General features: G+C 42.3%; 1 protein-coding gene and 1 non-coding gene across 2 annotated transcripts in view; both read left to right on the forward strand.

Moving 5' to 3' along the window:
- Nucleotides 1-278: 278 nt before the first annotated feature.
- LOC143675324 (U6 spliceosomal RNA) lies at nucleotides 279-380 on the forward strand. The gene has a single exon (XR_013171555.1). It is a non-coding gene; the product is annotated as a U6 spliceosomal RNA (small nuclear RNA).
- A 5,671-nt stretch (nucleotides 381-6,051) lies between these two features.
- TDRD7 (tudor domain containing 7) overlaps nucleotides 6,052-26,846 on the forward strand; it is an 85,250-nt gene continuing 64,455 nt past the window's right edge. Inside the window, exons 1-2 of the mRNA XM_077139929.1 lie at nucleotides 6,052-6,138; nucleotides 25,990-26,202. Of these exons, the coding sequence (XP_076996044.1) occupies nucleotides 25,996-26,202 (207 nt within the window). The 5' untranslated portion in view covers nucleotides 6,052-6,138; nucleotides 25,990-25,995. The remainder of the gene's footprint in view (nucleotides 6,139-25,989; nucleotides 26,203-26,846) is intronic.

Below are 26,846 nucleotides of genomic sequence, written 5' to 3' on the forward strand. Positions count from 1 at the left end.
TTTTGTGTTCAGTTTAGTTTAGTTTTTTTCTCCTTACCCAATTAAAACAAACGCAGCTGCCTAGAAGTTTCTCTGCCTTTGTTCCAGAAGCAATTGCTGATGGGAGTGGGGGCAATTTCCACGTTAGTGTTAGCCAAAGGTAGATCCGTCCAAAGATGTCTTTTGTCCCGGATCCATTTTTGCTGACCTTACGTCAGCAAAAAAGCATCTGTGAGGCTGGGTTTCATACACAGACATAGCTTTGAACATGCTGGGGTTTTGTTTCTAAAAGGAGTGTTGTCTTGCTCACTTTGGAAACACATATACTAAAATTGAACAATACCAGATTAGCATGGCCCCTGTACAAGGATAAGAAAATTCGTGAAGCATTCCATACATTTTTGTGTAATTTTAAAGGCCAAATCAGGTGTTCTCCTGGATCTGTCCTTGAACGCCATTGGAACTATACTGGAAGTGTCAATCATGTTTTTATAGCTTTTGAAATCTCTTTGCTCTCTGAACTGTAATTAGCAATAAAGAAAAACAAGAAACTATAGACATCAGATCTACCCGGAGGATTAAATGTACGTGTCTTTAATATACTTTGTATGTTCTTGATATTCTAAGGGAATTTTTTTTAAAGTATGGATTTTATTTTTTTAATCTTATTTTAGAAACTCCTTTCCTACAAATAATAAGTCATTGTAGATAGAGGAAAAATTTCAGGCACTTTGCATTAGGTAAAGAAATGCAAGCGATTTAGAAGTTTTTTCTCCAACATACCCAAACATGAAATCATGTCTAATGAGTCCAATAGTCACAAAGTCCTTGTATTGCTACCAAAAGTGCCAGATCATTTTAATGATAATATAATTAATGATTAAATTATTTAATGATTAAATTCATTAATAATTAATGAATTTGAAAAAATGAAAGGAGGGTTGCTAAAGTGGTTTGTGATTCAGCGACTTGGAATAAAGGCGAATAAAATGTAAATCTGTCTCAAGTGGTCCACAGGGAGACGAGCCGGCTGTGGAATCCCTTCCAGCCTTCTCTACATAAACCTGTTTGGGGAGTAAATAAGCTCACCTGGGGCCCAGATAAGGCCAGTCCCTTTCAGGGCGTGGCTTCGAGCACACCCTCCTGGGAGAAGAGCCACGTAAGACACTGAGGAACGGCATATTAAAGTCTGGGGGCACATTTGTTGGTCCATAAAGTGACAGAAGGGAGAGTTTTGTCTTGGTTTTGCTCTTTTGGATTTTCTTGGAGACAATATAGAAAACTAACAGACAAATTCAGATGGGAAGTGAGAAGAAGACAACAAGAGGTCTCTCAACATTCCTGTCTACATTTTAGAGGGTGAAAGAGAAATTTGTAAAGCTGCCTGCAGTAGCTGCAAATTCAAGAAGCCCTGGGCTGCATTTCAAAGGTGGAAAATTCTCTCAGGCGTGAGAGAAACAAAATGAGCTACAGATATGTCTTGGGTCATGGTTGCTGCCCTCTCCCCACCTCCCCCATTCTAAACTGCTAAGCTAAGAAGGAGGGACTGAAGGAGGGAGGGGAATCCAACTCAGTCAATAGCTTTGGTCTATGTGCCTTATACATGTGTTTGGGTTTGGCTCTCTCCAAATGAACAGGCTCCTCAGACGTGGACAAAAATGCATGAAGGGGCTCAGGTGTAACTTTCACAATGGAAATATAGCCACCTTGCTCAATCCAGGAGGAGGTGGCAACAAATTCATCTTCCTTCTTCATACCTTCTTCATACCTTGATTTGCACTCGAGGCCCATGACCGTGTAGCTGAACTCTTGATCCTGAATTCATCAAGATGGAATCTGAGCAAGGAGTGGAGGATAGTCTTGAGGCAGAAGTTCTTCTGAGCCCAGGAAACTTCAGTCCTTGCTCTAGGACCTCCAACTGATTGGATGAGGCCCACCCACATTATAGTGGACCATCTCCTATACTTCAACTCCACTGATTAAGGATGCTAATCCCACCTCCAAAATGCCTCCACAGTAACAATGAGGCCAGTGTTTGACCAAAGAACTGGCCACCCTAACCCCACCACATTGACAGAGACAATGAACCATGACACTTTCCTTCCATAACTCTCTTGGGAAGCACCTGGACAGGCACCGATTACCTGCCAGCCTGCTACCTGGCCAGGTGTTACTGCTCTCCTTTTGTTCCATCTTGCCATCCCAAACAGCACCTGAGGCCCTCTCCATGGCTCCTGGGGATGGGAAGTGTGCCTGCCTCTCCTGAGGGTCTTGGATGTTCCTGGTCTTGAAGTCGAAGATGGGCTAGGACTTTTGCTGAGGGAGAATGCCTTTCATTTGAGTTTCATCTAATTAACAACTCTGTTCTTTGGCATCAGGGTATATGCCTTTCTCTACGGAGTTTCTAACATGGGTTCACAGTGGGGCTTCAGGGACTCCAAACCCTCTCTGAACTCATAGGCCAAATTTTGTACCTATGTGTTATTTTTCCATATACCAGCTTTGTTCCCCCTAAAATGGTAAGAACCATTGTCCCTAAAGAGTAACTATCTGTGCCATCTCAGCTATCCCTTAATTCTCCTAAATCCAATTATATCCAAAGCATAAAAGTGAGTTCTTAAAATCCTTGGATCTTGGACCATGATCCAAAGAAAATAAACACAATTTCCTAATCTATGTTGGCTGTATCAGCCATACCAGGACATCTTAGAATCCCCTCACCCAGCAATATGTCTCAGCCAAAAATCTATCTGCAGAATGGACACTTCACCAAAGAACATTTATGAAGGTCAAATAAGCACCTGAAAAAAATGCCCAACATCATTTATCATCAGGGAAATACATATTCTTCAATGCAATATGCCTGAACATTTACTGGAAGCACTACAGTTAAAAAAATGAACACTAGCAAGTATTGGGGAAGATTTTGAGCAATTGGAACTCTCATACATTGCTGGAGGAAGTCCCAAATGGTGCTGCCACTTTAGAAAAGAGTTCGACAGTTTCTTGTAAAGTTAAACATACATGTACCCTACAACCACACATTCTACTCCTATGTACACAAAGAAAACATGTGACCACCCAGAGACCTGTATGGGAATATTTATAGCAGCTTTATTGCTAACAGCCTCAAACTGGACACAACACAACTGCGTATCAATCGGTGAACGCCTAACAAACTGTGGTTTAGCCATATGACAGACTCCTACTGAGCAATGAGAAGGAATGAAATACTAATCCACGCAGCAATCAGACGAATCTCAAAAGCATTATGCTAAATGAAAGGAGCCAGGCACAAGATAGTACATACTGTTTGATTCCATGTATATGGCTTTCTAGAAAAGGCAAAGCTGTCAGCCAGAAATAAGAACAGCGGTGGCCAGGGGCTGGGGCGGTGGGAAGAGGACTCGCTGTGAAGTGGCATGGGGTGACTTTCAGGAATGATGACATGTTCTACATCTTGATCACGGTGGCAAATCGATGATTGAGTACATTGGCCAGAATTCAACAAACTGTGCACTTAAGAGATTTTTATATGTAAAATATTCCTCAATAAAGCTGATTAAATAAAATTACCTGCAAAGCATCATTTTTTTTTTCTATATCAGATAATCCAAGGATGAAGACAGCTCACATCATTTTATGAGTAATTTTGCATATTGGGCTGTGTAGTTTTTTCCTGATTTCCCACTCTCACAGTACTCTCTCACCTTGGAGCTGCTTTTCCATTTGGGATGTAAAGCCAGAGGATGTTATCAGCACTGAAGAATCCACCTGTGGGGCTGGTTACATTTGAGGTCGCCTGTTAAGTCCATGGCCATGTTTGAAGTAGACTGGAAGGGAGAGAAGGAAGGCAAGAGACAGCTGAGACAGATGGAGATGAAGAGAAGGTTGGAGAGAAGTCCCATGAAGACACAGTTGGGCAGATTATTATATATTTTTTTTTTTACTTTTTTGGTTTTTACATGGGCAGGCACCGGGAATCGAACCCGGGCCCTCTGGCATGGCAGGCAAGCATTCTTGCGTGCTGAGCCACCGTGGCCCACCGAGTTGGGCAGATTTTAGGGACTAGATTTGGGAATATGAAGGAGAACAGTGTTTAAAGACCCTTGTTTGAAACTTTGAACAGTGCCCCATCAACTTGGGGAAAAAGCCCAAACTCCTGAGAATGAGTCTTAGTTTGCAAGGGCCCCTCTGCCAAATACTACACACTAGCTGACTTAACAGGAGTTTATTGTCTCATGGTTTTGGAGGCTAGAAGTCCGACATCAAGGTGTGAGCAAGGTGTGAGCTTTCTCCTGGAAACCCATAGCATCCTGGTGCTGGCTTGCAGCAATCCTGGAGGTTCCTTGCCTGGCATCTCTGCCTCCATCACATGAGGAGCTCTCTCTCCTTGTGTCTGCTTTTCAGGTGCCACTGATTTCTGGCTTCCTCTGATTGTACCCAAATTGCTTCCTTTTATAAAAGCCTCCAGTCATAGGGACAGAGGCCCCGCCTCATTCAGTTTGGCCACACCCAAATAGGATCTGCAGGATCCTACTTCACACCTTGACTCAGGTTAATATATTCAAAGATGCTATTTACAGATGGGTTCGCCCTGGGGAACTCCAATGAAGAGTCCATTGGAATACATGATTCAAGCCCCAACGATGGGATTCCACTCACTGCCTACTGCATCTTTTCACTGAATTGAAAGCTCCTAAATATTAGGGCTTGTGCATTCCCGAAGTACGTGCTCCATAAAACTTTGCTATTCAGCAGCAGGTGTTCAATAAATACAGGCTGATTATCCGTTGGCCTACTAATGGACATGTGGGTTGTTTCCATTTCGGCCTGGAACAAAGCTGCTTCTAGTGCTCTTGTGCGGGACTCTGTGTGATCACACGCCCTCATTTCTCTTGGTAAACACCTGGGAATGCCATGGCGGTCAGGTAGGTTGAGTGTTTCCAGACAATGGAAGACTGCACAGCAGTGAAAAGAAACAAACTAGGATGCATGCAAATGAATTGCATAATAATTATGCGGAGTGAAAGAAGCCGGATCCCTCTCCAAAAAGGACTACATACTGCACGATTCCATTTATATAAAACAATAGGAAATGCAAAGTAATTTACAGCAACATAAAACAGACCAGTGGTTGGGGGTGGGGGGAGGCCTGGGAGGAAAGGAATTCAAAGGGGCACAAGACATTCTTGGGGAAAATGGATATACTTATTATTTTGATGGTAATGACGATTTCATGGGTGTGTTCCTACGTAGACCTTATCAGATTGTGCACTTTAAACGTGTAGTCTTTGTAGATCATATCTCAAAATTGTAAAAAATACACCCGTTGAATGCACGGTGGTACCTATTCAAGCGCTCAATGCTGGTTGACGGAATACAAAACAGGTGCTCAAGAAACGCTGGCTAAGCAAGTAACTACCAGCTATTGAATAACTTTCTAATGAATGGGTCAACGAATAAATGAATTGGAAAACTCTGTATTTAATGCGCAACACAAGCCAGGCATCGCCCTAGGCTCGGGAATATACTGGGGAAGAACCCGAAGTTCTTTCTGCTCGCAGAACTTTCCTTTCCGGAAGGCAGAAGGCAAGAAGAAGATAAGCGACACCCGGGAAGAGGCTGACATTGTAAAGGGTGCAGCCACCCTCCCTTTTCTGCGAAAAGCCCTGAAGGCGACGGAGAACGGACCCGGTGGACGTGTAGGAGTGGGAAGAGTCACCGCTGCAAAGCTGAGGGAGCCGCCGACCAGGAGTCGAAAGCCACGTCGGAGCCGGGGATAGCCACGTCGGAGCCGGGGATACCCGCGGCGCCCACGAGGAGGCGCTCCTGCGCCCGCCGCGCCATCCTCCGCCGGCACCCGTGCGTGGGCACGCGCAGAAACCGCTAGGCGGCGTCGGTTTCCTTCCCACGCGCGGACGCCGGCGTGTGTCGCGGCGGCCGCGCTTGCGCAGAGCCGAGGCCGGCCTGCCGGGGGCGGGGCGGGCGGAGCGGGGCGGGACTGACAGGGCGGGGGCTGCGGCGATTCCCGAGCCGCGGCGGCGGCGGCGGCGGCGCCGGCAGTGCTGGGAAACCGAAAGTGGGCGGCGGCCGCAGTGGCGGCGGCGGGAGCGGGGCCCAGCGGCGCAGGGACGGGCCGGCGGCCCCCGGGACTAGGTGAGCGCAGAGCCGGGCGCGGCAGGTGCGGGACTGGCGGGCGCGGTGCACCTGGGTCCGGGCGGGCGCCGAGGGGCTCAGGGCCTCGCCGGCCGCAGCGCCGGGGTGCCGGATCCCGACCCCGGAACCGGGCTGCGCGCTGAGGGGTGGCAGTCCCTGGCTTCGGGCTTGAAACCTCTGGTGGGTCCCTCTCGGGACCGGGCCGGGCACCGTGCGGGGCGTCGGTGCAGTCTTGGGGGCGCGGCCGGGGGGCGGGGAGAGGGCGCTGCCCGGGAAGGGGTTCCCGGCCGCCCGCCCGCAGCAGGGTGTCTCAGAGACCCTTAGGGCACTCGGATAACCCCTCTGGGCGTCAAGTTCCTCCGAGGCGCGGATCTGCGCCTGCAGCCCAATCAGCCGGGTGCAGGCCCTTTGAAGAAATGCAGGACACGGAGACTGTCCTTTCCCCGCAAACCGTGAGCACCTGGCGGCACGAGGCACCGAGCTGGGTGGGAGGGGGGGACACCTGAATCCCTGAATGAGGTGTCTCTCAGCTCTCACCGGGACCCCCCAACTTGCTGGGAGGAAGCTCGGAGCCCTCACAACTTGTGCACTCCCCTAGACTTGCGGGGTCTGACATTGCCAGGAATAACTCAGAGTACCGCTCCCAAGTGATTTTTCAAACAGCATTGACGGGAAATACGTTTAGTAGAAAAAGTCACCGTCCAAACGAATTCTGATAACCGCTCCTCCCACCGAAAACAAACAAACCTAAACTCACTGGTGAAGCTCCTTCCCTTCACCGTGCAGGTGAGGAAAACTGCCTCTAAGAGACATGGTTTTGCCTGGAGGCTCAGTAACTTAGAAGCCGAGGTGAAACCCTGACCCACCTCCCCAACCCTCATCCCAGGCTGCCTGGATGCAGGAGTGTTGCTCACTTTTGCAGACCCGAGCTGGGATCTGGGATCCTCCACTTACTGTTTGATCTTGCACAAATTACATGCTTTGTTTGGGCCTGTTTTCCTTATATATCAAATTGAAATAGGGATCATACTTTGCAAGGCTGTCGTGAGGAACTATTGTAATTCCTTTGGCTCACACTAATAATCAAGAAATGTTAGTTTTTGTCCTATCACCGAACTTCCCATATTTTATATGGATTTCTGTTTCCCAAGGGTGGGGACACATCTTTAAGTTCTCTAAATAATAGAAACTGGCACATGTTGGGGTGTTTGCAGCTTCACTCAACTGAAATTCATGGAGCATCGTTTACATGCAAGATACTGGGCTTGGTGCAGGGAATAGCTTCCCAGGGCAGCTGGATTAGAACCCCCATCTTCTGAAACTCACTTCAGGGCCCTTTGGCTGTAGACAGTCCCCCTCTCTGCTGCTTTAACACAGTGAGACCTTGAGGCAGAGTTTGGTAGTGTCTTCCTATTTCAGTCCCTGTAAATTGAAAGTGAAATGTAATCCCTGATAATGCTCGTTTAAGTGTGCTGGTTGAACTTGGCTGAATGAACTGTTGTATTTTGCATTAAGAGATTTAAAGTTCTTGAAGGACCGCTCTTTAAATTCTCCATGCTGTGTAATCTAGCCGGGCACTTAGAAAAATACTCTATAATTCAAATCTGAGTGCCTACCCTGTCTTTGGTCAAGTTGCTATTTCCAATAACTTGAGATTTGATGTAGAGTCTGTGCTTGGCGTCTGGGCACTTTCCCAGTCGGCAGATAAAGACAAGACTGGAGTCCCTTGGTGCTTGGAGAGTAATCCAATTTTCTCTTTTACATGAATTGGTTTTTCTTTGCACCAAACCACCTTTCTCCTCTCCCCCCTCCCACCTTCATGTTCCTGAATGCTTGCTTCCTCATGTTTCCCCATGCGTTTAGTTTTTTGTTTTTTTTTTTTCAGTTTTGTTTCTCAGATAAATTGTTTCAAAGTAATTGATTTACTTTGCGGTTTTTTAGTTTTGAAGATGTGTACTTAATGCCAGTCAGAGCTTCCCATCAGCACAAAATGTTCAGTGTGACCCCAAACAAATTGATATTTTGACTCGTGCAGCTTTGTCATGAGTCAGCAAGCTCATGATTTCCATTAGCTCCTTGGACACCATTTCTGCCTTGAAGGACTCCAAGGAAAAGTTGTGAATTATGGATCCTGCCCACCTTCCTAATCTTGCATGTGAAAAAAAAATAGATTTGAGATGACTTGCTCAAAGGCCGCAGGTAATAAATAGCAGAACTGGGATTAAGACCTAATCTCCACACTGAGCCGCTTTTCCGTCTCAAGATTTCCCAGAATGCAGACTGTTGGAAAGCCCTTACTTCTAGTTCATGAGTGTGTAGTTAGCAATGCATGGGTGATTTGCAGTTTGCAATCATAAGCATAAAAAGGAAAACGCTCCCTAAAGGTACTGGAAGAAAGTATACCACCACCTGTGCACATTAATGACTATCTTTCCTTTAAAAAGCCTTTCCCTGAAAGAGTAATTCAGGTGGTAACAAGTAAACTATAATTGGAAAGAAAAGCTGCATGTTAAACTGCTGCAAGTGGTGACATCAACCTGAAAGGATCTTTTCACAAAATCCTTCCCTCTCTGAGGCTTGGTTTATCGATTTGGGTTAGATTAGATATTATCCAAAATCTTTGAGCACAGACATTCTTTGACCGTGAGGGCCTGTCTTGTGGTTAAAATAGTGTCTTCAAAGAGAAGCGCAACTAGTTACCGGAAGTATATGCCCTGAGGAGTTAGTTACCCAAATGCTCAAAATTGACCAGCCACCTAACGAAGGCAAGAGGAACCACTTGGGAATTTCACGTTATTCCTCATAATTCTGCGGATATATTTTGGAATTTTGGGCCACTCATCAGCTCAAATTCCTGATATAAAAAAATGTAAGGAGAAAGATGAGCCAAATAGTACCATTGGTTAATAGTTGGGAAAAGAGAAACTGAGATGAAAAAGCACAGTTGAGAGCCAGACTAGCTTCGCTTATGGTCTCTGGACACAGATAGTGAATAAATAAATTTAAGTGCGAAGAAGCAGATGATGTTTCAGTGACTGAGGTGCAGAGGGCCAGATAGCGGAGGAAGGTATTATCTCGGCTTTGCTGAAGCCGTGGTCTTCACAATAAGACTTTCGCAATGCCCAGTTTCAAGGGCATTGAAGAGGAAAGCTGCAGATTTTAAAAATTACAGTTTTGATTGCGTACACTAGGCTAGGCCATTTAAAGTTGTTGAAATCTTGTTTTCCCTGCAGTCTGTCATTTTTTTCCCTGATTCCATCTCCTACTTACACATTAGATCTTGTAGTAGATCCTAGTCTCACACAGTAGGCCTTGGGGGACTCACAATTGATTGTGTAGCAAAGAGAAAAGGGACAGAATGAAAGGATAAAAGGAGATGTCAAAGACCACCATCGATTTCTTTGCAAGAGTTGGCAGTTCTTTTGGATCCAGGTGCCACTCTTAAATCTGAATGTGGCATATCGTTTTCCTAGGCAGCCTTAAGGGCTGTCATTAAGTTGGCTGCAGGGCTGCTGTCACCTTTCCCTGAGTCAGAATTTACCATCAGAAGCCAGCCTTGCAAATTAGCAGCCACTGTCTAAAAGGAAGTCCGAGCTTGGCAACCAAAATATGTGAACCCTGCAGCAGTCCCCCTCCCTGGCCTTGGTTTCCTTGCTTTTAAACTGCAGCAGGTGGAAGAGATGGGGTTCAGGTGCCCACTGACATTCCATGGTTGGCACAGCTCCCCATTCTGAGGTGGGCCCGCCATCCTCTTCTGTTTTCCTATGCCAGAGGAATCCAGGGGCATCCATGCATGGCAGGTCCAGCAGGGAATCTGCTCCTACCCCCTCTGCCATATTTGCCTGTTGGTTAGGTGAAAATCTTGGAGGCGATCTGGAGGCTTTCTTACCAAGCTTGCCAGTTCAGGCAACCAAAGAAGACAAAGAAAATCTGGGAAATTCTGGTATTTTAAATTTAATGCTGAACTAAAACTTCCTCCAACATACTAATATTTATATATTGCACATGTCGCTGTTTAATGCAATTATTCATATTCGATTTTACGTCCACACCCTTCTTCTAGGAAAAATTTTCATTAAGTACCTACTGAATGGCAGGTATTGTGCTGAGCACATATAACTCTAATGCATGCCATTCAGAAAGAAGCAAGGAGAGGAAGAAGGAAAAGTGAGTGTGAGAGGAAGGGAGGGAAGCCAGAATGTCAAGTGCAATCTGTTGTGACCGTTTCTTTTTACTTAACTGAGGACTTTGCTAGCTGACCATGGTCAGGTTTTTGTTTTTTTTTTCTCATGGTCAGTTTTTGAAATCAAAGGTGTTCAAGCCTGTCTCTGCTTTACTCTGCTCGTCAGGATTCTTATTCCCCACATTATCTAGGGAAACTCTTAGGAATTTTATCCTGAGAGCCCGTTTCAAACAGAGTAGCCAGCCTCTTTTCTCCCAGCCTTGCCAAATCTAATAGTCACCAGAGCTTGGGTGCCATTCTCCAATTCTAAAGGTAAACCTGATTTCCCTCACACTCAAAATTATATTCATCACAAATATTCTTTTTAAAGAATAGGAATGGGGGGGAGTTGAAAATTTAAAATGACAACTTTTAAAATTTGGGGAGTCCCACTTCAGACATACTTCCAAACTTAATTTTTTGGAGAAGATGCCTAACACTTTGGCTTTGGGACACTGATAGTTGAAATTCCCTTGATAAGCCTCCTTTTTGTGTTTCTAATGGATGATCAAGATTATAAACTTGATTTTTATATTTGGAGATTTGTAGCAAACATACCTTTTTCAAAAGTTCTTGAGAACGTATGTAGTTGCCGTCTTCAGGAAAATCTCAAAAAAATGCCTCAGTTACAAAAATTGGAGCGTTTTTAAACAGTACAGTAGGTGAAAAAATAAGAAAAATTTTTTGAAGCTTTAGATGTAACTTTCTTTTTGGTCAGTGCCTAAAATTCTGTTGCTGATGTAAGAATTGCAAACAAGGCTGGAAGAAATGGGAAAGCATGAGAACAAAACATCTGAGTACAAACAAATGCTTTCTGGATTTTACTGCATTTAGCTGCTTCTCACCTGCCTTGAGAACTTCAGTTTTATAGCCTGAGGGGCTACCCTTCCTTCCAGGAAGCTGTTTGCAAATGGAGAGTTCTAGTAGCCCGGGAAAGGTAGCAGGATTTTAAAGGGCGGGGGAGGGGTGGCTACTTCATTTACAGATGGCAGCCCCTGTGGTCAAGCATTGTGTCCTGTTCTTCTTCAGTATGAATTCCTCCTTCCTCGGTTTGTAAATGCCTCTTACTCTAGCAGTTGTTCTTCTGTCCGTTGGTGGGTAAGATGCAGAACTACCGAATGCTCTTGTGAGTCCAGCATCTTTTGAACAGCGGGAATATGTGCAGGAAGAGACACCAACCCTGTCGGGACTGTGGGCACCTGGCAGTAACGCTGCAGTTATGGCTCGCTCGCCGCAGGCGCTGGCTCAGTCACAGTGGGAAGGCCAGGAAATAATGCACAAGTGCTTCTAGCCACCCCTTGGCCACACAGTTGGCTGTCTCAGTTTATAACAGACGTTAACATTTGAAAATAATTTCGTAATAAATTAGAGTCAAAGTTGTCCTTATGATCGCTCATACATGTTATGCTTTCTAGTGAGTAGAAGAGAAGAGGGGTGGTGGTAGGTAGGTGGAGAATTTTCATTCATTCTTTGAACAAATATGGAGCCGTTGCTGTGGGCCAGGCACAAGGGATTCAGCCGTGAGCATAACAGACAAATGTTTGCCTTCATGGAGTTAATATCCTAGACTGGGAGTCAGACCATAAAATGAAAGAATCCCGCATGGTGGTAAGTGCTAAGGAGAAAATAAGGCAGAGAAGAGTTACAGGAAGTACAGGGCAGCTGGCAATATGGTTGTGATTTATCAGGGTGGCCAAAGAAATCCTCATCCTGAAGGCACTGTTGGAGCAGATGCCCACAAGAGGGCAGCTGGGTGGGTACCTGCAGTCAGGATTGCCCAGGCAGAGGAAAGGCAAGTGCAAAGGCCCTGGGGTGAGGCTGTCCCAAACATACTCTGGGAAAAGCAGGGAGCCCAGAATGATTAGAGTGCATGAAAGAAAAGACAAGCAGAAATTGAGATCAGATAGTGAGGACCTTTTAACCCCTATAAAATTGGCTTTTTGCTGAGGAAGACAGGAAGCTGTTAGAGGGTTTTGAGCAGAGAAATGATGAGAAAGGATTCACAACTTATAAGTATTGCTCTAGCTGCTGTCTGAATAGATTCCAGGAGGCAAAGTAGAAGCAGAGACCAGTCAGGAGCTTAACACCATAATCCCTGCAAGAGAGGCCAGTGGTGTGGACCGGGAGGCACCAGGGATGAGCAGGGGGGATTGTGGATGGCACTGGAGGGGTATGGGGGAGACTTGAGGACCATTAACAGGCTACCCCTTCATCTTACAGATAAGCATACAAGCAGAAGGGCTTGTCCCAGAAAAGTGTCCCTTTGCATGCTAGTGGTAAACTTGGGGAGCACAGGCGGGGGGCGGGGTGCTCACTGTATACCCCGCTGCAATCCCCGTCTCTTCACCCCCAAAATCAGTACATCAGTGACTAATCATCAGAACTTTACTATTGAAAGAAATAGTAAAGCATAGATTTTAAATCTGATAACATGTTCATTCAAGAGAGACCAAAATTCAGAGGTATGTGTGTGGCACGAGCCTTTCTCGGGTCAGATTGGGAAGTCTGCTCACCCTCAGTGCCTCCAGGCCACCTGACGTGACACTGCACATAATGCGTATGTGATTAATATGCAAGCCGGCTGGCACGGACAGGCACGGAGATCCAAACGGCATACTTCACTCAGAAGAGCTCTAGGTGACTCGGCAGGAGGGATTGGGATTGGGGTTTGAAGGGAAGAGGAAAGCAAACAGGTAGGAAAAGCAGAAGCCAAAGAAGCAAGTTGGGGGCTCTGCGCTGGTGAGCAGTCAGCCTCTTGGTTTCTCCTCTTGCAAGTTAAAACTTGGCTAGATTCCACTATCATTTTCACCACCGGAGGAAATGGATGTATAGTAAAAGTTGAGTGATCTTTGACTGCTGAGTCATGAACTGTAGTGAATCAGAGCATTTCTCTGGAATCAGGAGTTTGCTATTTAAGAGCCAAGATCCATCTTCAGATTTACTGTCTGAAGTTGCTCTCCCCCCTTTCCTGTTCCCTGGCACACTCATTCAAAGGATGGACGTCGGGGGCCATGGCACTGTCTTCGTGTGCCCTGAGTTTTCTGTTTGGTCTGTAGACGGCCTGCCCCCAGCTGCCCCACTGACTTGGAATCCATGTCGCCCCTCTGCTGGGTTTGTTCTCCATTGATTTTACACCAGTGGTTTCCCTCTTCGCTCTGCTTACTGTCAGTCTTTTCCTCTGTCTCCTGTAATTAACTCCTCTGGGTTGTTTCAGCCCCAGTAACAGGGCCATATATAATGGAAAGAATGTGGACTTAGGCATTAAACAGATGAAGACTCAAATCTGGCTTCCCTCCAAACTGCATTATCTTGGTCAAGTTATTTAACTCCTCTGGACCTTGCTTTTCTCATCTTTAGAATGAGAATAATACTTCCCCTCCCAGAATTATGGATAGTAAACTTTTAGAAAATCTACTTCTCAGAATTTACACAAGAGAAATGAAAACATGTGTCTAGCACAGACTCGAACATGAATGTTCAAAGCAGCTTTATCACACCCCCAAGTTGGAAACAACCCAGAGGTCCATCAGCATTTGAATGGGTGAGCAGAGGGTGGTATATCCATACACTGGGGTACTACTCACCTGTGAGAAGGAATGACCTGCTGGTAAATGCAGTCACTTGGGTGAAACGCAGCACGATGCACTGCTCATCTGTGATGCAGGAAGCAGACCAGTGGTTGCCAGAAGCCGGGCTCAGGGGAATTGACTGCAAAGGGCACAAATTGAAGGAACATTTTTTTTCCAGATTTATCAAAGTATACTTTATATATGGTAAAAGTCACCTTTTTTTTGTTGCAGTTCTGTGAGTTTAAACTTGTATAGTCATGTAGCCATAACAGTAATCAAGGTATAGAATATTTCTATCATCCCCCAGAGTTCCTTCTTTCCCCTTTGCAGTCAGTCCCCTCCCTGTACCCCTGGTCTAATTTCTGACCCTATAGTTTTGCCTTTTCCACAGGGTCACATAATGGAACTAAACAGGATGGAGTCTTGTGTCCATCCTCTTTCACTTAGCATAATCCTTATAAGACTTACCCATATCATTTCCTGTGTCTGTAGCGTTTCCTCTTTATTGCTGGGTAGTATTCCACTTAGGGACACGTCACAATGTGTTTATCCATTCACCCATGGATAGACATTTGGGTTGTTTCCAATTTGGGGCAATTACGAATAAAGCTGCTATAAAATTCATGTATGGGTGTTTGTATGGACAAGTGTCTTCATGGAATTGTATAACAAAATATTTTGTTATACAGCAGATTTTCAAGTATGGTACAGTTCCTTAATTTTTCATTTTTTCTTCTAGCTGCTCCAAGACACTGGAGACCAAAAGAAATATCAATGTATTGATTCAGCAGTCATGTTCATTTGTTAAATCCTATCTTCTCTGTTATACTCTTCCTTCTCTTTTTTTTTTCTTTTTCTGTGAAAAATAACATATACAAAAAAGCAATGACTTTCAAAGCACATCACAACAATTAATTATAGAACAGATTTCAGAGTTTGGTATGAGTTGCAATTCCACAATTTTAGGTTTTTATTTCTAGCTGCTCCAAGTTACTGGAGACTAAAAGAATATACTGATTCAGCACTCATACTCATTTGTTAAACCCTACCTTCTCTGAATAACTCCAGCATCACCTTTGATCTTTCTCTTGCTCTTTAGGGTTATTTGGGCTGTGTCCACTCTAACTTTCATGTTGGGATGGGGGGGGGGTGTGGAACTAGTTTATGATCTGGAAGGGCTGGCCCCTCTGCATTTCAGTACTTATCCGGACCAGGGACCCATCTTAAAGTTATAGGTTTCTGGAGGTTTTTATGTTTTTTTTGTTTTTTGTTAAGCTATCCTCATAGGTGTGTAGTGATGCCTCACTTTGGATGTAATTTTCATTCATTTCCCTAGTGACTAATGATGTTGAACATGTTTTCGTCGTGCCTTTTTTTTTTTTTCTTTTGCATGGGTAGGCACCGGGAATCGAACCCGGGTCTCCGGTATGGCAGGTGAGAACTCTGCCACTGAACCGCTGTGGCCTGCCCTCATGTGCTTTTTTTTTTCCATCTCTCTCACTACTTTAGTAAAGTGTCTATTCAAACCTTTTATCCATATTTAATTAGTTTTTTTGTTTCCTTATCATTGACCTTTGAATGTTGTTTACCTGTGCTGGTTATCAGTCTTTTATCAGAAGTGTTATTAAAATATTTTCTCTCATTCTGTGCCTTGTCTCTTCATTTTCTCAACAGCCTTTAGAAATTTTATGTCTTGATGAAGTCCAATTAGTCAATTTTTTCTTATATCATGTTTTAGTTTGTAAAAGCTGCCAGAATGCAGTATGCCACAAATGGAACAGCTTTTTAAAAGGAAATTTATTAAATTGCAAGTTTACAGTTCTAAGGCCATAGAAGTGTCCAAACTAAGGCATCCAGGGAAAGATACCTTGGCACAAGAAGGCCGGTGACATTCAGGGTTTCTCTCTTAGCTGGAAAGGCACGTGGCGGCCTCTGCTAGCTTTCTCTCCAGGCTTCTGCAACAGCTTTCCTGGGTACATTTTCTTTATGCATCTTCAGAGGTGTCTGGCTGTGTGGGCTCTGTCGGCACTGTTGGTTCTAAAGCTCTTTCCAAAATGGTTCCCTCTTAAAGAGCTCCAGTAAGCAACCCCACCTTGAATGGGTGGAGACACATCTCCCTGAAAACAATCGAAAAGCTCTCACTCAGCAATCCTGAGTGAAGATTAAAGAACTTGGCTTTTCTGGGTACACAACAGATTCAGACTAGCATGTATGATTTTAAGAACGCTTTGCCCAACCCAAGGTCTTATTTGTTATTGTTTTTTTTTCTGGAAATTTTATAGTTCCAGTGTTTTCGTTTAGGACATATGATCTATTTTAAATTCATTTTCAGGTATGAGGCTCATTTTTTGCATTTGCATGACCAGTTGTTCTAACACTATTTATTCGGTTTTCTCCACGTAATTGTCTTGGCACCTTTGTCAAAAATCAATTGACCATGTATTATGTGTGGTCTATTTATGGACTTTGTATTGTTCCATTGATCTTTATGCCTGTCCTTATGTCCTTATATTAATATAGATTTATAGTAAATATAGATTTATAGTAAATCTTGAAATCAGATAGTATGAATCCTGCAATTTTGTTTTTCTTTTTCAGTATTGTTTGGCAATTCTAGGTCCTTTGCTTTTCCATATCAATTTTAGAGTCACTTGTTGATTTCTACAAGGAAACCTGCTGGGATTTGCATTGAGATTGCATTGGATCTATAGATCAGTTTAGAGAGAATGAACATATTGACAATATTGAGTTTTCGGTGCACAAACAGGATATAATTCTCTGCTTATTTAGGTCTTCTATTTCCCTCAATGATATTTTGTAATTTTCAATATGCAAGTCTTGGATATTTTTTATTAGACTTTTAAATTTCAATTTCCTGTTGTTTGTAGTTAATACATTAAAAATAGAACTGGTTTTTGTGTATTGACTTTGTATCCTGTGACCTTGCTAAACTCACTTATTAAATTGAGAAAGGTTTTTCTGTAAATTCTTTGCAAGTTTCTACATTGGCAGTGGTGTCATCTGTGAATAAAGTTAGCTTTACTTCTTCCTTCCCTATTCATACGTCTTTTTCTTGCCTGATTGGATTGGCTAGGGCCTCCATTATAACGTTGAATAGAAGTGATGAGGGAACATCCTTGACTTGTTCCTCGTCTTAGGGGAAGTGCATTCAGTTTTCCACCATGGGGTTTTTCACAGGTGCCTTTTACCAAGTTGAGGAATTACACTTTTATTTCTATTTCTGAGAGTTCTTATCAAAAATGGACTTTTAATTTTGTCAAATGTCTTTTCTTCACCTATTGATGTGATCAAGTGGTTTTTCTCCTTCACTGTATCCTTTTCGATACAGTGACTTACTTACATTTATTCACTTATCAATGTTGAACTGACCTTGCATTCCTAGAATAAACCTTAGTTGATCACAATATGTTATCCTTTTTACATGCTGTTGTTTACATGTACATCCCCCCCCTTAAACACTATTTTTTTCCTTCATTATCTATTCAGTCAAATAATCAATTATAAGAATCACATGTTATGAATTTGATTTGCTAATGTGTTGTTAAGAACTTTTGTATTATGTTCATGAGGGATTTTGATCTGTAATTTTCTTTTCTTGTAATATCTTTGTCTGGTTTTGATATTAGCACAATTAAATGAGTTCAGAAGTTACCCTTCTCCACTGTTTTCTGGAAGAATTTTTGTAGAAGTGGCATTAATTCTTCCTTAAATGTTTAGTAGAATTTATCCAATAAAGCCTTCCCTTTCTTTGTGGGAATGTTTTTAACTCCAAATTCAATTTCACTAATAAATATAAGGATAATCAGGTTATCTCTTTCTTCTTGAGTAGGCTTAGGAATTTTGTGTAGGCTTAGGCTGTCAGTGGATTTATCTATTTAATCTTTTTTTTTAATGTCTCTGAGGTCCATATTGGTGTGCCACTTTCAATCCCATTATTGATCATTTGTGTCTTCTGTTTTTTCTGTTTGGATTCATCTGCTTAGAAGTTTTATCAGTTTTAGTGCTAAAGAACTAGATTTTGTTTCATGATTTTTCTCTACTGTTTTTTTTTTTCTATTTCATTATTCATCTGTTTCATCATTTCAATATTGATTGCCGCACTTATCATTATTTCCTCCCTTCTGCTTAACTTTTGGTATAATTTGCTCTCTTCACAAGGTGAATATTAATTAAATCATTGATTTGGGACCTTTTTTCTTTTCTAACATAAGCATAAAATTCTGAAAATGTCTTTTTAAATATCGCTTTAAACTGCAACCCACAAACTTTGGTATATTATGTTTGCATTTATTTAAAAATATTTTATTAATTATTTTCAGCTTTCCTCTTTGGTCCTTGATTACCTAGAAGTATGTTGTTAAATTTTCAAATAGAGATTGGCCACATCTATTTCTGTTACTGATTTCTAATTTAAGTTTTTGGGGTCCTAAAATTTTCTCTGTATATTTCAGTTATTTTAAATTTGTTGAGGATTATTATGAGGTACAGAATATAGTCCATTTTGTGAATGTCCCATGTGCTCATGAAAAAATATATTCTGCTGTTGTTACAGTGTTCTATAAAGATGTTAGGTCAGATTGGAAATAGAGTTATTCAGCAATTCTGTGTTTTTACTGATTTTCTGTCTAGTAGTTATTTCAATTACTGAAAAAGAAATTTCAAAGTCTCCAACTATAATTGTGAATCTGTTTTTCCTTTCACCTCTGTCAGTTTTGATTCCTGTGTTTTGAAACTCTGATTTTAGACACAGCTACACTTAGCGTGGTAATGTCTCCTTAATAAATTAACTCCTTAATTGTTAAGTAATGCCCTTATCTATCCCTGGTCATATTCCTAGTTCTGACATTAATATGGCTGCAGTGTTTGCATGGTATACCTTTTCTTTTCTTTTACTTAAAGCAACAGAAATTTATTCTGTCACGGTTTTGGAGGCTAGAAGTTTGAAATCAAAATGCTGACAGGTTGGTTCCTTATGGAGGATCTGAGAGAGAAACCGTCCCATAACTCTCTTCTATTCTTGTGATTTCCAGCAGTCCTTGAGGTTTCTTGGTCTGTAAATGCATCACTTCAATCTCTAAAGCAGCCTTCACATGTCCTTTTCCTCTGTGCCTGTGTCTTTATGGTCAAATTTCCTTTTTCCTATAAGAACAGCAATTTCACTGTATTTAGGGTTCAGTCTAAACTTATCTTAATTTAATTATACCTGAAAAGAACCTATTTTCCAAGAAGGTCACATTCACCAGTTCTCGGTGGACATGAATTTTGTGGGGGATATTATTCAACCCAGTACATCCCTGAAAAGTAGGTTGGAGGAATCTCCTTTCTGGAATCTGACCTGTTCTCTCAAAACAGACTTAAGTATAGTGATTTGGGGATGAGATGGACCATCAGGCCCCATAAGAATGAAGGCCAGTGGTATAAAAGGAGCCTTTTCAAACCTAAGCAGGAACAAATAGTCAAATCAGAGACCCAAACAGCCAAGAAGAAATTAAAAAAAGACAACAACTAGAGAACAAAAGAGATGGTGCTAAAAAGTAGAAAATTGGGAACACACACACACCAGTAATATCATTAGAAAGATAAAAGATGGCGCTACAAATATTATCAAGGTGTTGTAAAAGGATCACTTGGGGAACGAAAAGGAAGCTCTTAGAAATTAAATAGACAAAGGCAGAAAATAAAATCTCAATAGAAGGATTAAAATGAAAGTTGAAGATGTATTTTAAAAGCAAAACTAATAAGACATAGAAAATAGAGGAGAAAGGAAAAGAAAATTAGAAGACCTCTAGAGGACACCCAACTTTCAAATAAAAAGAATTTCACAATAAATTATAGAAGAGAGATTATCAAACTATCAACGGAAATTTCCCACGACAGAACAATTATAATTTCCAAATTCGCTAGGGTTCATTTAATTGTCCTGCAAAATGTATTAGTATAAATCCACAACAAGACATATCTCTCTGAAGTTTCAAAACACTGGAGAAACAACTATCTAAGATTTCTGAAGAAGGAAAATCAAAAGATAAAAAAAAATAAGACAAGCATATTTCTCAACAGCAAAACTGGAAACTAACAGTTAAAAATGTTTGATAGACTGATTTGTAACTAAAATGTTTTTCCCGGTAACCGTTAAAAAAAAAAACCTCAACTCAGCATGGAAGAGAACGGGATGGTTAGGTTCTGGTGTCAGTTTGGCCAAGTAATTATGCCCAGTTGTCTGGTCAGGCAAGCACTGGCCTGACCGTTGCTGACAGGATGTTTTGTGTCTGGTTAATGAACTGGAAGGCTGGTGCATTAAATCATCAGTCAATTGGCTCATTACATCCATGCTCAACTAAGGCATGTCTCCCACGGATGATATAATCCAATCTGTTGGAGGCTTTTGACGGAGAAGACTCTTTCACTGCTTTTTCAGCCAGCGAGCCTCTCCTATGGAGTTTGTCCAGTCCCTTCAGTGGAGTCGCCAGCTTCACAGCCTGCCCTCCAGATGTTGGGCTCTTCCATTCCCACTCTTTCTTTTCCACAGTTGCATGAGACCCTTTATAAATCTCATATTTACAGATATCTCCTGTTGGTTCTGTTTCTCTATACAACCCTGACTGATACAAGAATGAAGACCATTTTCAGACATGCAAGACCTCAACAAATTTGTCTCTCGTAATCCTGTTTCAGGAAGCTGATGTCCCTTGTCAGAAGGTGGAGTAAGCCAGAGAGAAGGGTCATGCCACTCAAGACCTAGAATCCACTAGAAAGAGGTGATGTCTGTGTAGCCCAAGGTGACATGTGATCAACATGCCTCCAGAGTTCCCAGGCCAGATGGCGCCAAGTCAGAAAGCTCCATGGAGATTTCATCAAAAGATATGAAATTGATTGAAGAGAAAATGAGTTTGACAATATTAAGAGGAATTTTACACCAGTGTGGAGACTTCAGTATAGAATTGGCACTAAGTACATAGAAATCAAGCAAATGTATAAAAGGAGAAAATTATTATCTCTGGGGAAAATTGAATATAGAGGAAAGAAAAGCAGTTATAGTATAGTTAATTACTACATGGTTCACCTGTGACACGCATTGGCATGACCATAATCATAAGCAAGTAGAGAATTTATTGAGAATGCATTTGAGAGGATATGCAGGCACTCTTGCAAGAAAGAGGTGAGAGGCAAGAGGCCCCAACACTGTGGGGCAATCTGCTTTTAGAGATTTTTGTTCCTGCTGTAATTCTTTTGATTTATTTTTAGTGCATGGTCTGGGGTCAGACCCAGGTCTCCTGCATGGAAGGCAAGCATTCTACCGCCGACCCACCCGTGCACCCGTTCCTGTTGTAATTCTTATGAACCATTTTACTGCCCTCCCCTGTTCCTCATCCGTGGATGCTTTATGGTAGATGGTTCACTCGGGCCTGGTTGGGTGGTACCTCCCTTCTCTGTATATGACTCACTCAGGTGGGGGGTGTTTGGCCCCCAGGTGCTGTTTATTACTGTTCTCCTCAGAGACATCTTTCTCCTTGAGGCCTGACCGCTTCTGGAAATTTGCCCTTTGTTCAGCCAGCCCCCACCCTAACCTAACCCTACCTCTTTTCCCCTTTGAGACCCCTTCGCTGTCTGTCACTGCTTTAGGCTGTTAGTGGGGTAGGGGGAGCATAGCGGTCTCAGGCTGGCTGCTGAGCGAGGAAGACTGGGCGTGGGGAGCCGGAGCATGGTCTCTGGAGAGGAAAAGCTTGTTGTGGAAAGCTTCTAATCTGGAAGAAACACACTGGGTGAGAAATTGTATGCATGGTCTGAACAGAAGCAGGAGCAAGATGGAGCTCTGGGTATTTAGAGGTTTTTTTTTAGGAGTGCTATTGGTTGGGGCTTGGCACACTGGCAGTTTGCAATAGCTGACAGAAATGTGCATGAGAGTTACTTCTCCACTCTATTTGAAACTTCTTAGCCTCTGAAATATTATTTCCCTCTTTTGGTCAGCTAATTGTACGATACTGCAAAGGCCAGGCTCAACTTTGGGAGTCATGTCCCAGGTAGGGAGGTGGGTAGTGAGTTTATTTGTAGAGTTTGGCAACAACGAGGTTCTCTGGGGGTGACTTTTAGGCATTAATTATAAGTGGGCCTAGCTTTGCATTACAGAGATGAGTTTCATAAGGAGAAGCCTCAAGATCGTGGGCTTTGCTTAGTAAATTGGGAACCCCTATTGCTTAACAGTAGTTTGACATTTTTCTCCAGTTTCTTAAAGGACTTTCTGCAAATATTTTTATTTTCTAATTAAGATTTTATTATCTTTTCTAGGTTCCATGTAAAATAAAGCTGAACTGGGTTGTTTTTATAATCTGTAACTTTTTCTGAGAAAAACGGAAACTATGACTAACAACATCATATTGTTATCTAACATTATGTAGATCAGTTAGTACCAGGATATAACATGGGCAGCGAGAATATTGTCTAATCTTTAGAAATTTTAAACAACTTCTAAGTATATCAGTAACATTTCACCCATGCAAATTTAGCCAACAAAAGGATAGAAATTGTTTTAATTATTGTAGTACTTCCTAAACATTTTTGTAATGCTTCCCAAATGCTTTCTATGTATATGTTAAATTATTGTAGCACCTCACTTTTACAAGGTGAAAGAACAAATCTTTTGTAACAGTTTTCCTTTAAGAGTGAAGACTTGCCTATTGAAATAAAGAATGAGGTGAAAATAGACATCAGCAAGGATGTTATTCTTCTAAGATATGTAAATTTTTTGTTTTCTAGATAGAGTACTCAGGTGGTTAAGAAAGACTTTTCATAACCTTATATTCAGAGCAGTTTAACAGAGAGCAGCATCAGCTATGGTAGAATTTGTTTTTGTAAACTGTGTTTAACTTCTTATAGGTAGCAGTGATTACAGGTAAAACTTACGTTTTTAAAAACTTTCTACCTCCATCTAAGGGCTTGTAGCCAACAATGACTACAGATAAAATTCATTTTCACAAACCTTCTTTAACTTTCCATATCCAGTCAGCAATGACTATAATAAACAACATTTAGTTTCATATTAGGAATATGTTAGTTCACAACATTACCATCCTGTCAGACTGCTCTGAGGCAGTTGGAGGTCCATAAAGTTTACTGCTAAGGCATTCTTAAAGATACAGGGACTATTTCAAAACCATCAGGGCAGCACTAAGTGAATAGGACAGAAATCGTATGTTAAGTCCCTTCCATTTAGAAGCAAACAGGTTTTGAGAGTCGAGGTAAAAGGAATACCAAAAAAATGCATCTTTAAGATCTAGAACTGAGAACTTGAAGGTAGACTGGAGCTACTCAGGGGACTCACCCAGGATGTCTTCATCGCATACAGACAGGTTTCTTTGCTTAAGGATCTCCTCTGGGATGCCAAGAGGCCTCTGTCTTCACTGAAGAAAGGCAGATGGCGTCCAGGATTCCTCTGTCACATGGAAAGGCACAAGGCGATGTCTGCTGCACTTTCTCTCCTGAGTTGGTTTCAGCTCCTGAGGGTCCTTCTGGCTTCTCCTGGGGGGCTTCTTTTCTTCATATACCTTTTGTATACTTTTATTTTTAACCTGTGTCTTTATATTTAAAGTAGGTTTCTTGTAGATGGTGTAATGAGTGAACCTTTCTTTTATTTCTACTCTGTCAATCTCTTAACTTTTCATTGGGGCATTTAAATCATTTACATTTAATATAATTATTGGTATGGCTGGCTAAATATTTTCTGTTTTCCCTCTGTTCTTTGTTGTTGTTGTTTGCCCTTTTTTCCAGCCTGTTAATTATTATTATTTTAACTTCAGTCTGCTTTTTGATTATTGTTTTATTCCATTTTATCTTTACTACTGGCTTGTTAGTTCTACCTCTTTTAGTGGTTACCATAGGGTTTAAAATATACGTTCATCATATTCTACCTTCAAACAATATTATACTACTTCATGTGTGGCATCAGAACCTTCTAAAGGTACACATCCAATTTCTTTAATTGTTTGTGCTAACACTGTCACACATTTTACTTTAATGTATATTATCCACCCCACATGAAGAAACGATTTTGGGCAGTGGAAATGCTCTATATTTTGATTGTGGCAATGATTACACAGGTGTATATATTTTTCAAAGCTCAATAAATGCTAACATAAACATAAAATGAGTGAATTTTATTGCATGTAAATTATACCTGAAGATTTAAATATGTAATACATATGTATGTGTGTGTATATAAATATATGTATATATAGTTAGAGAGAGAGAATATGTGAATGAATGAGAGTTTACACCTAGTATGTATCTTTCCTAGTCTGTGGCAGTGATTAAATGTTGTTTGTGCTGGTGGTGACAGTTTGAGAGAGTTAATGTTTAGTAGAGGGAAATACATAATGAGTAGTTCCATTTTTATTTGCTTCTTTAAACTCTGCTGTCATTTGGTTATCATACTTAAAATGAAGAACATCACAGTTGAGCTGTTTGTCCCTTTTAAAATGGAAAAATGAGATAACTGATAAGATTATATGCTGTTCTTCTTTTCTGATTTCTAAGCCAGAAAAAAAGACCATTTATTTAGAATTCTGTGCTATCCAGTATGGTAGCCACTAGTGACATTTAATTTAATTTTTATTAAAAATTCAGCCTCTCATTTCAAGCGCTCACATGGCTAGTGGCTATTGTATTGGACAGTGCAGGTATAAAACATTGTCTGTAACACAGAAAATTCTGTTTGAAAGCTCTGTTCAAGGAAAAATGAACCAATTCCCCATGGCTTGCTTTTCTCCTTTCTTTAATGAAATGGTAAGCCCAGTTTTCCTGGCTGCTTGACTGTCATTCCCTTGTAAGACTAGAACAAGATGTAATTGTTACTTCAAAACAATATGAGTGATTCGTCTTGAAAATGACCTGTTATTGACCAACGAAACTCCATCTCCAAGGCCCCAGCTGGTTTCTCTGATGTGGACTGTCTGCTGCATAAGATTGTTTCCAATAGGGCACTCTCCTCGATTCTTTGTTTATAGTGCACCATGACTTCTCCTGTCTGTTTCTCAGGTCTCTTTTTCTCAGCCGTTTATAAGTTGTTCTTCCTCTGTCCATCCCTTAAAGAATGGCCTTCCACAGAGGTCCAACCTTCTTGTTTTTCACACTCTGAATGTCCTATTTGTACCAGGTACCGCGTCTGTGCTGAGACCCACACACCCGTGTGCAACTCAGACCTGGCCTCTGCCCTGCCTCAGTGGGCTCTACCTCCATCCACCCCACTTCTCAGCTAGCAAACTGGGAGTCCCCTTCATCATCCTGACCTAACTAGTCAGTTCCTGTCGGTTCCCACTCCTCACTCTCTCTCAAATTAATGTTTGTCTGTCCCCAAACCTGTAGGCTCTCCACATTTCCACATGTTTCCATGCCTCGTTCACCTTGCTCCTTTCCAGTGTACTGCCCCCACAGCTCTGAAGACTGAGTGGTCTTTCTAACATGCAGAGCTCACCATTTCGTTCCCCTCTTGAAAACCCCTCGAAGGTCCCACGCTACTTTTGGCAAAAATGCAAATGTATTAGCATAATGCAGAAGTCTGTTCAGGGCCAGCCTCTACCCATTCCCCAGCCCTGTCTTGGAGGTCCTCAGCTTGGGTCTTTGCTCAGCCACAGCCAGCCACGTAAACTGCCTGGAATTCTCAGGGCACACCGAGTACTTCTGTCACCTTGGTGCCTTCCCACATCCAATCCTATTCCCTTTGCTTCAGGCTAAACCCTCCTCATGCCGCACCCCTCCCTTTTCCTCATCTCCTAGATGATTCCATCTTGTCCTTTTGACCTGCCCTTGTCTGGAAATCATTACCTGAGACCCTCCCTCCCCAAGCTGGTCTTGCCCCTTTCTGTCTTGCCCCTTTCTGACTTCTGCCTGTCCTCATGGCATTCTGTGCTTTTCTCTGTCGTGGCAGTTATTTCCCTGTATCGCACTAGTACCAAAATTGATGGTGTAGCATAACAAGTTTCAATGCTGAAAATCTCCTTGGATTCATTCACCATATTACAGTAACTTCCTCCTGTATTTTTGCAGGCGAAGATGCTGGAAGCAGATCTGGTTTCCAAGATGCTGCGAGCTGTTCTGCAGTCTCATAAGAACGGAATAGCATTGCCCCGGCTCCAGGGAGAGTACAGGTCCTTGACTGGAGACTGGATCCCGTTCAAGCAGCTAGGACACCCTACTCTAGAAGCCTACCTGAGAAGCATGCCGGCTGTAGTCAGGATAGAGACTAGTAGGTGTGGGGAGGTAAGAAGGTCAAAAGAATCACACCAACTCTGAATTGCCCGTCTAGCGCGCCCGCTCTCAGAACAAATAGAAGGCACAGGGAAAAGAAATAGCTGAGTGGTTTGAAGTCAGTAGTCAGGGAGAGAACAGCAGCCAGAGCACATCCTGGATTCCCATGTCTTTTGTTTTACCCTTCAGATTCTTTGCTTTATAAAAATAAGATTTTAACCCCATCAAGTAAAACATTGTAAAGGTAAGAATTACCCAATCTCACCTTCCAAATTGCACAGCTGTCCTAGAGGCCTTTCCTGCCTAAACATCACACCCTCCCATTTACAGACTTGCTCTGCATTGTCAAAGTCCCTGAAAACCTCCTGACCACCAAATCTATGGGGTACTTTTAAGCTCTCAACTTGTCTGACCCCACTCATGTCTGCTTTTGCTCTCCAGACCCTGGTTCCATGCCTCGGTGCTCATCATCACCTTTTCTTATTGCACGGGCCTCTATCCCCATGCCCCCTGCCTTTAGTCCCTTCCCTTCTGGCCTTTTCTCATCTTCTCACCAATACCTATCGAATTGTTCTACCCTTTTACATCCTTTGCTTTCTCTGGATGAAAATTTCTTATAAATAACACAGGCAATCTGGTTATAGTCGGTGTACTTT

Source organism: Tamandua tetradactyla, chromosome 2 (genome assembly GCF_023851605.1).
Source record: "Tamandua tetradactyla isolate mTamTet1 chromosome 2, mTamTet1.pri, whole genome shotgun sequence".
Classification (NCBI taxonomy): Eukaryota; Metazoa; Chordata; class Mammalia; order Pilosa; family Myrmecophagidae; genus Tamandua; species Tamandua tetradactyla.